Source organism: Manacus candei, unplaced genomic scaffold, assembly GCF_025592945.1.
Source record: "Manacus candei isolate 608988 ecotype Guabito, Panama unplaced genomic scaffold, ASM2559294v1 h1tg000043l, whole genome shotgun sequence".
Lineage (NCBI taxonomy): Eukaryota > Metazoa > Chordata > Aves > Passeriformes > Pipridae > Manacus > Manacus candei.
In genome coordinates this window covers 540,306-550,863 of record NW_026138091.1, presented here as the reverse complement: position 1 = coordinate 550,863, position 10,558 = coordinate 540,306, and the positions used below count along the sequence as shown (strand labels likewise).

Sequence of the window (10,558 nt, the reverse complement as noted above, 5' to 3'; positions counted from 1 at the left end):
CAAACAGACATGGGTCCGCATGCCAGAATGCTGGATTTTCATCACCTTTCATCATCAGGTGCTCAGTGTGTGCACAGTGACTCTGACCTACTGCATATGTGTGAATTCATGGTGTAATGCTTTCAAGTAGGTCTAGATGTCTATTGTTTCAGCAAGAGAAGGGTGTATGGCTGTTCCACAGTCAGTGTCATTGCAGAGTGCTTTATCAGGAGGGAGGTAAAAATCATCTGCTGAAAAAGGGCTGACTCAGGAAAGAGACATTATTGGTGTATCCTGAAAAAAGTTTTTCAAGATTTATCTACCATTTTTCTACCCCCTTAATGTATTTTTTCCTTCAGGGCTAGCAAAATTATTTTGTGTAGGGTAAGTAAGACAGCTGACAATGGTGGCCATGAGAGGGCAGCTACTGGATAGGGCATGCAAGTGAAGAGCAGAGCACTCCAGGAGGTAGATATGGCAAAGTCTAAATGCCACACCTGGCTGAGGAGATTGCAAGGGATCAAAAAGGGTCACTGCTCAGCTCAGAAATAACTTGCATGTAAAGAAGGGTAGGGGAATACTGAGTTGGAACAGCTTTGTGGTGATATTTGGGCTCTTGTCTAAGGGAATTTGCAGGTCAGAGAAGTGGAGGGATAGGAGAGAGATCACTGGAGAAGTATCTCTGAGTTACTCTCATCTGACTTGGGCCCATCCTTACCCACCAAATTGTTCATGGCTACCTTAACATACCCTGAATTTTTCCCATGCTGTTTTAGATAAGCATCTTGTCTTGCTCTTTCCAAATCTGTTATTAGAGATATGGTTTCAGAGACATGTTCCTCCCAACATAGAAAAGTAACTTGTATAGATAAAAATAATATTCTGTATTCCTAGAGAAGTTTTCATGTATGAGTGAAAAATCCCAAGTATCTTCCCCTTTCTGTAGTGCTGTCCTGGCTACTCTGTACTTCAGAAGTTGTACTTCATGTTTGTCTTTTACATTTCTTCAATTTCAACAGAAATGCTAGAGAAGCAACTCCTGGGATCTAGTTTTATATTGGACCAGTTTACAAGCTAATCTAAGGCTCCCAACTGGAATATCACAAGTGTAACTGTTGGTCTGGTTTGGGATGTCAAAATAAAAAGGCTGGGCAAGATTTACAGCTTCAGGTTTAACACAGACTTTTCCTTAAAATAAACATGAATTTGTGAATCTATAAAACATGCTCACTTCGAGGAAACACACTTAGAATTGCTAGTGGGGAGGAACTGTAATATGACTAATTAAGAAATTCTCTGTAGGACTGGGATGTGTTTGGATATCACCTTTTTGGAGCAGACAGCTTCACACAAGTCTCAGAGAGAGGAAGGAAAGGAAGAGGTATTCCTCTACCCTATCAGCTCTCTATGGTTTTGACAAAAATAAGTGCAGTTGCTAAATCATAAGCTTCCCTTGTGGTTGATGAGTTGGTAAGAGTGAAACTAACTATAAGAAAGTAAATTAAAGGCTGATCAGAGATTAAGCCCCTATGGCATTTTTCTTCCTCTTGGATTTTGGCTGTTCCTTATAGACATCTGCTTTTAATCTGTTAATCCTAAATAACTGCAGGTTTTAGATTTCAGAACTGGTCAAGCTTTGCTATGACTCTTGTTATAGCAAATTCCTATGTTGCAAGTTTGATGGCTTTATTTTTGTGTATCTCTGTTTGTAACCAAAAATCAAAAAGTTCATCTTTTTGGCTGCAGGTTTTGTAAAATGCACACACACTAGCCCAGCGTTGTGGGTGGCAGTACAGACTTCTGCTGTTAGCCTTCCCAGGATGAAGCTTGTTACAGTCTTCTCCTGTATGCACTGCAACCAAAGCTTTTTGTTAACAATACCTGTGCTGAGCTCTTACATTTCTTAGAATGTTTCAGAACAGATATCTGTAACAACAGGAACCTCCTTACAAACCAGAACCTCTTACTCATCTGAGCTATGCATGTAGAGGTCTAACATTAGGGAATTCAAACACTGGGGGCTTGATATTTACTTATTTGGAAGCTGTGTATGAGTGTAGCAGCAACCTCTCTCCCATCCTCCCAAAGGCATTACTTATTCCAAGCTAGTAGTTTAGGCTGTTTAGTCAGTGGCTCTGCTTATAAACTTTTTTACAGGATGCCTTATCCTATTTAAAGATATATGTCAGATACAGGTGAGTTGAATCTTATTCGATGGATCCCTCTAACTCTGTTGACTTTGGAAACAATCAGTGTAAACTCTGCAGCTTTATTTTAGGTAGCTGAAGGTAGAGGAACTGCATTCGCTTCACAGACAAGCAGGGTGAGTGTGGGTCCACTTGCAAGATGTTTGAGCACATCCCCAGTTCATCCTGACCTTTTCCTGGGTAAGCACAGTGAGTGGGCTGTATTTCTCATCAGACATCGACTGCAGCAGGCAGCACATTCCTGCGAACTGACCCAGAACACTCTCTTGGTTTGAAACTTGTTTTATTTTATTGAATGCTGGCTATGGAAATGGTCTCACTAATACTTATGCAAGGACAGTACTACTTCTAGATAATAATCCACTGCTTACACACGGAAGTGTCCCCTAAGCACCTGCAGACACAGTTCTGCGTTAGGAGATTGGTTGGTTTTCTTTTGCAGAACGATTCAGACAGAATTGCTACTTTCTGAAACAGGTGTTCATCCTGTAATAAAATATATCTTCTGTGAGCATAATACATTCTGGTTTAGGCTTAAAATTATGCTTAAAATCCTCTTTTATTTCAAACACAGGCAAACCCACTCCCCTTTTTGTTTAGCTTTTTTTTTTTATTCTAGGAACTTGGTTTGCTCACGAGATCCTAATTTCACTTAGAACTCTAAAATCCCTAAAGTTAGTACATGAATAAACAGTTTCTTCTAGTGCAAATGAGGCGTATAATTTTGAGCCTTCTGCAAGAGTTCCCAAAGGTTCCTAACTCATACTGGGAGCCTGGCTGTGATAAATACATACACAAGGTACAACATATAGGACTATGAGATCTGTAGTATTATTCATGAGGGAACTGCAGGTAGATTTTTACATCATTTCTCTCACTCATGGGCATTCATTGACCTTCCATCTATTATTTGTCACTGTAGAAGAAAAAGAGAAAAACACAAACTGGTGAGCTTTTCACTTATCAAGGACTATGGAACCCTTCAACGCCCTATAAAGTGCCAGTCAGATCAAATGACACAAACAAAAAAACTAGGGCTAGCACAACAGAGCCATCAACTTCTCTAAGTAAATGCCACTAACCCTGCATTCTCTATTATCATTAAATCTTGCATCTGAATCTCTGGCATAAGGGAACATGATGCAAGAGTGTGTAAACACTCCTTTGGTTACTGTAATAAAGAGACGGAAAAGGCTTCTTGGATCTCCTACCTCAGTCTGCTGCCAGTGCAGAGAAACATGAGAGAGCCCCAAAGGTAAATATGGGCAATAAAACTTACTAAATTCACTGAAAGAATATTAATTCAGTGTAGTGGAACAGCAAATGCCAGTTAAAACACAATGCACAAATACCTGCAGGCCTGAATGTGGAAAGTGTTGTCCTCCCTGCATGTCTTTTGGGTACTAATTCAGCAATGCACGTGTGGAAGTGCCTTACTGCGTCCAGACCAAAGACATTTAAATCACAAATGAAAATACTGTCTACAAGCAAATGTATGTGATAGGTTTAGGGACAGAGATTATTCCGTGATTAAGTGGCTATGTTTTATTGATCAGTGAGGGGCATGAAAAGTGATAGTAAGTTATTTCTTCCTGTTTCCATTTCAAATTCATTGACAGTTAGATTTCACTTATATTTTTCTTTTATCGTATTGTTAAATGTTGGCAAAGACTAGAATGTTAATTTTAGTGTATATAAATAATTTATTGAATAATAATATATGAAAATGAATTTGATATGCTTCTTTATATGAATGACAGTCTATTATTGAAATTTATTAATCAGCACATTCCACTCAAATTGTTTGAAGAAGAGGAGGGGAAGAGGTGGAGAGGCAGTTTGGAAAAATGCAGTACAGTGGGCTAACTAAATCTGAATACTTGGTCTCTGAAAATGCAGCTATCAGTGTAATTCAAATCATACTGATGAGATACAGAACAGTTATATGCAGTCATAATAACAATTTATATACTGTCAATATTAATAGCAATGTCTGTTTGAGAATACAGTTTTAAAATAGGTACATACAATTTTATTAAGTATAAAAAGACACTGTGCAGAGCACAATACAATATATTTCATCTTCAGTTCTGATAGTTCTCAAACTCCACTGTCTTAATTGATATTGTCACTGATGACTACTGGATAGAATTACTTCTCGGTATAAAAAGAAGCTTCTCGAGATGAATCCATGCTGTTTGGTTTTAAAAATACAGTAATTTCCTTTTAATGGCTACTTACACTAATCAAATACTGTCAAGACTTTTGGCTAGCCTGCATTTGGTTTCTAACATATGCTATGATACCGCCAATTTCCCGTTTTCCTTTGTCTTTCTCTGTTTGAGAATAGATCCTTCAAATACTAATTGTTTCTGACTTTGTTCCAAGTTCTCAACCAGAACACTGGTTTTGACTATTTCTACATTCCTCTCATTACTGAACTTTCACTGACATCAGCTGGAGTTTTCAACATGCAAGGACTGTAGGGTTCTCCCCTAAGCTCCTTTTTCCCCCCAGTCTTTTCTAATGAAGCACAGAAGGCATGTGAAAATGCTTATATTTTTTTTCAGGATTTGGGGGCCCATTTTCTTATTTTCTTGAAAGTAGACGACATCTATAGCCTTCCAGCTTTGACTATCTTCTTTGGAAAAGAAGACATGTAAACTTAAGAACTTAGTTATAGATTTTCTTTGCACATTCCAATTTGGTTTAATTAAAAAAAAAAGAACTCTAATTTCAAATTGATTTAAATGATAATGTGTGAGTCTTAAAAGAAACAACTTACACTTCCTCCTCTCTAAAATACATTAACATTAGACCAGAAAATAAATTAAAAAATACAGAAATGCAGAGATTATGCAATCACAGTAATATCTGCCTAACAAAGCTTGGTCTTTTGCTAACATTAGCTTACCACATTTGCAATACATGCTAAGCAAAGACCCTACTTCTCTAAAAGGTACATTCAGACAATATATATTTTATGGAATAAATATATAATATATCCAGTTATAGATTTCTGAATATTAACTATAATAGATACAAGCAATACCTAAGTTTAAAAATACAGTTCTAGGCTTCCCTAACTTTACTACTAATAAAATTAAAGCTGACCTAAAACTTTCTCACTCTGTTGATGTATAATAAAATATATGGAAACACCAAGAGTAAAAAGCCAATTGCTTCTACAAATGGAATACTTTATAAATATAGTAAATTGCTATTTCCAGAGGGAAATTTGAAAATTATAAACAGGAAGTTAGGTTAAAACAGCTCTACAATATATAGTACAAAGTGGTTATGAAGCGTGATATATAAGTTTGATGTCTGTGGCAAAATTTTGAACTGATGTAGATGTACATTTCTGGAGATAACAATTGTAGAGAAAGATCCTGTCCTCAAAAGCAGCCAATCTTAACCTCATTAAACAAAATTTTCAGTGACTAAAGAAAGCCAACCGGCAAATTTGTCAGAGTAAGGAGTGCAAGATTAGATCAAACAGAATTATTGGAAGCTCTGGACTTCTCTGTTTCATAGGGTTTACCAATCATGCTTTCTCATTAGGAATAGAGTCACAGCAGTAATAGGTATATGTGACTGCTGTGTGCTGAAAAGCCTTATCATGAAGGTACCCTCTCTATGGCTCACTTAACTACATCAGTCTTGTACTGTATATTCTCCAGATGAATTCTGTTTCACATAGTTGTTTCCTTTTGCTGGAATACTGAAGTACAGCTCTGGTTGCTTGATTACTGAACTCTTGATTGAGGCTTTTTCTTCCTTGAGAATAACCTAGAATTAAAGAAACACATTCCTCACATCAAGCACAAAGAATGGAGGAATTAAGCTGCTGGCTCTCTTTGCCTTGCCTTTCTTCCCTTCCAGTTAAAAAAAAAATAAAATCAGTAAAAATACCTTACTTGCTAATGAAAAGATTTAGGTAACTGAAAAAAATTAAAAACTTCACGTGTATTGCAATACATGTCCTGCAATGCCCCTGTTTTACACAGAAACCCTACTGAAATACTACTGTTTATACCTCCTGTCTGAGTGGAGGCCCTAAGGTGGAATTCAGAACCCACTCAGAGCCTTTGTTTGCATCCACAAATCTGGAATTCTCGTGATTACAGGACAGGGGGTTTACAAGACATTTCAACAGAGGTCAGTGTTAACATTAATAACAATGAAATCATCATGATGAGCTTCAGTTTTTGACCATCTGGGGACTTTCTGAGTCACCTGTGGACTCAGTACAAACATCCTGTTTTGGGAACAAACAGATATGAGATGTGGAGGGAGATGTAGAGGGTTGGAATGTAAGTCATTGGGACATGCTTCCAACTAGATTTTGTTCAGGCAACCAGAGCAAAGCTACAAATGTATTAATGGCAAAAACTTTCACTGATTTCAGAAAAACTGAATCTCTTAACCTCACATGTCAGATGTTTTGATTACACTGGGAAACTTGCAAACCTCTTGGAAGCTCTTCCAATATTGAATGTCAGTCAAGAGCGAACTAAATACTTCCTACCAAACCTGTACATGAGAAGTAAGCACTTGTAGGTGCCCTGCAGAGTAACCACAGAGTGAAGTTTGGGTTCCCTGTAGCAGGGAAGGGACTAGGAAGAGTTTTCTTCATCTACCACCAGCAAATCTAGATGTTCTGTTGCAGAGTGGCAACCGATTAGCTGAAAATGCATTGAACTGTGTCTAAATATGGTGGCATATTTTTACTTGTCATAAATGCTCTGGTTTTTAATGCAAAAAATGTTCCTAGGAATTACAGACTTCTTTTGCTTGCAAATAAGCCAGAGCTGCACAGTGGCTATTTTTCTCAGGGTTATTAGTTTGAAATTGGCTCCAGAATTTGCTAGTGCCTTTAACCTATTTTCAAAATGTATTTTTAATGGGATAAACCATGTGGCAATGCATCAAATAAGCTATCCTCATCCTGACTGCAGTTAAGTGCTTGCTGGGTCCCCAAGGGTACCTCCAACTCCCTGACTGTCCCGCCTTTGGACTTCTCCCACCCTGTCCACAGCCCAGGACCTTATGTCAGCCCCTAGGGCCATCATCCCCTGCCCCAGCAATGCTCCAGCAGGGCCAGTCTCCAGCTCCCCATAGCCCTACCCCACCCAGCCATGGGGTCCCACTGAGCTGGACTACCTGTGGGATCATGGCCCAGTCTGTCCCCATCCCCAGGTAGCCTGGGCCTATGGCTCCCCTGCTCCTGTCTGGGGCTGGGATGGGCCCTGGTGTCAGACGCTGTGCTGACAGACCCCTGGACGCCTGGGAGCAGCTGGCCCAGGCTGTGTCAGGGTGCTGTCAGTGCACTTTAAGGAAGACCAATGAATCCTCTCACCTACGACATATGGTTTTGCTGTGTGGTTTGCTGCTGTTGCTGCTGCTGAATGAGCAATTGCTGCTGTTGTCGGCGCCGGGCTGTCCTCAGTTTTTCGAAGCGAGCCTCCATCTCCTCCAGCACCTTGGGAGTGTAGCGTACCACCAGCTTGACGCTGTCCTTAGCTGCCTTCAGCAGCTCCACCGCCTTCTCGTGGTGTTCTCCTTCCACACTCTGGGAGTATGGAGAAAAGATTTAATAATGAAAATGGTACTTTGATCTAAAGCTGTGTCTTCTTCATACGGAAAGGCTGTTAAGTTTTAGGAAGTTTCCACACCTGACATTTTTCAAGGGACCGTTAAAAGAAAGTGTTAAGTGAGACCTATGCATTGCTGGAAATGTCTCAATTTTTATATTTAAAATAACCTAAATCTGTTTTAAGTTACAATTACAAATCTAATTTCTGATCTGTGTGAAATTGAGGGGAGATATTCAACAAGCTTTTTGCAAACAAAAATAATGTTGAAAACCCCAAACGAATTGTTTGCAAGGTACAAAAATAAAATCCCACTTAAATGTTGGTAAGAAATGAAGAAATTGCGAGATTGAAACAGCAGTTCCTTTCTTATGCCCTGTCCCTGCTTGGATCATACAGGGAATGACATGTGATGATTAAATAGTCATCATCATCAAATGGTTTGGGTTGGAATGGACCTTTAAGATCATCTAGTTCCAACCCCCCTGCCACAGGGGGATACCTTCTACTAGACCAGGTTGCTCAGAGCTCCATCCAACCTGGCCTTGAGCACTTCCAGGGATAGGGCATCCACAACTTCTTTGGGCAACCTATTCCAGTGCCTCACCACCCTCACGGTAAGGAATTTCTTCCTAATATTTAATCTAAATCTACTCTCTTTCAGTTTGAAGCCATTCCCCCTTGTCTTATCGCTACATGGCCTTGTAAAAGTACCTCTCCAGCTCCTTTGTAGGCCCAAAGGTCTCCCTGGAGCCTTCTCTTTCCAAGTTGCTGAGCTGTAGGTGGAGGAGGATGCCTGCTGCTCCCCAGGACAACACGTGTCTTAGGAAGTTAACCACATTGTTCACATGTTTAACATTTATGTGATATGGTTTCTCTGTTGGAAATAAACTAGTCTTTATCTGGTTAGTTGTAAGCAATCAAACTGAAAAACAACTGAAACATTACAAGCTCTTGCTAAAGGAATATGTATTTTTCCTCCCTTTCTGGAAAATGTTTTATAGTAAAATGATATCTGCCGTGAAATCAAAAGTATTCCCAAAGGGGCTTAAGTTCTGATTTCTACGCTAATGTTGTTTGAAACAGTATATTTCCAAAACAGGGATGTGACCCAGCTGTGAAAAGAGTGTTCAATTTCTACTATTAAGTGGACTAAATGGAGTGCTTTTCAGGCATGTGGATTGTTCCACACCGTAAAAAAAAAAGGGGGGGAATTTTTAATGGTGTATGATTGTCCACATGTGTTGTAGGATATATTCCAAAAAACAAAAGTATTTCTGCACAGAAAAAAACCCCAACAGCCTGCACATCCGAGATCTTCGCATGGATTTTAGACCATCTAAAAATAAGTAATTTTCTTTTCACTTAAAATAAATCAAAGTTTTACCACCTGCTGTGTTTTAAAACTCTTATGTATACCATGCTATTTAAAATGGACCTATACCCATAGGCTTCTAGACTTCCAAGGAGAAGTAGCAGCATTCAAAATATTTGAAGTTCAATTCATGCAAAAAGAATAACTTGTTATAGCAACTGCCAGAAGAAAACTCTTTCTATTTTCATCTCTCCTATTTGACTGAGTAGCATTGTGCAAGAACAGTGAATCAGAACTACTTCTGCTGTGGCACAATAAGAGCTAAAAATAATGATTCAAAAGTTTCAAAAAGCAGATACAAATGCTTCTACATAGATAATATAAACAATTCCAGCTTATTGCCTTGCTAGTTATCTTCCTTCTCCTGTTAAATATCTTTCAATAAATTAATACAAATAATATATTTGACTCAAACTCATGTCTGAGTCAACTGACTGGACTCAAGTTTCTACAGAAATTTTAAGATGCTTTGAAAACATCAATGCATCAGAGAAATAATGAATGTCATTTCAGGTGTTGCAACAATTACCAGAAACAGAGAAAACCTTCAAAAAAATACTTCAAAATACAAATTTTGAATTGTATGTTCATGAAAGTCCTCCAGTAGGGCCAAAGATCTTAAAGAAAATTCATGATCTGTGATGACCAGATTTGTTAGAAATTGGGAAAAATCAGCTGGACAAGCACTGCTACTGAAGAACTAATTTGGAGAAAGAAGTTGTTTCCTTACAAATATTTGGAAAAAAAAGGAAATTGTTGTGTGTAAGAAACAGTTAATGTGTCTAGTGCTCTAAAGAGAGCCAAAATAAAAAGCTATAGATGAACACAGTGTTTTGTGAAACTGCTGTAATGAACAAGTCACAGATACAAATGAAAACCTCTTCCCCACATCCCCTAGCCCATAACTCTTCAACAGTGTTAGAAGACGTGATCATAACTAACACATGCTGTAACTAGCTCTCTTTTATAATAAGCACATTCTTTGTGACTGGTTCTGATACTGGCTTTTGTAAATACAGGTCTCGCCTTAAGAGAAATCGTACAAAATTCGGCTTTGTTCTGTATTTCATTTTTTGCTTGTAAATCGTGGTCAGTATGGCCTGGCATGGACATTCAGAGGAAACAACAGTGTATTCAGTGGTGGTGTGATTGGTTTTGCTGTGCAACAGCAGGAACTTAGAGCAGGCTATGAACAAACATTGTAAGCTCCCAAGCTACATGATGGTTCTAGCTGACATCAATAAGCAATTGTGATTGTTCTGTAGGGGAATAACAAGATGATGTATTTTAATACTTTGTTCAACCTAGTAAACTGCATTTAATTAATGATTCTCTGTTTTCTCTCCTGTTTGCCTCTGGCCTTGTTCTTCCAGTTTACAGACAGTATTTTCTAACTAGAA

The 10,558-nt window shown here is 38.5% G+C and overlaps 1 protein-coding gene across 2 annotated transcripts in view; it reads right to left on the bottom strand.

The window, feature by feature from the left end:
- Window positions 1-3,865: 3,865 nt before the first annotated feature.
- Window positions 3,866-10,558, bottom strand: part of LIN7A (lin-7 homolog A, crumbs cell polarity complex component) — a 49,624-nt gene continuing 42,931 nt past the window's right edge. For both annotated transcript variants that reach the window (XM_051795729.1, XM_051795727.1), the window contains exons 5-6: window positions 7,553-7,761; window positions 3,866-5,978 (exon numbers count right to left, since the gene is read on the bottom strand). In XM_051795729.1, the coding sequence (XP_051651689.1) occupies window positions 5,936-5,978; window positions 7,553-7,761 (252 nt within the window). In that variant the 3' untranslated portion in view covers window positions 3,866-5,935. The remainder of the gene's footprint in view (window positions 5,979-7,552; window positions 7,762-10,558) is intronic.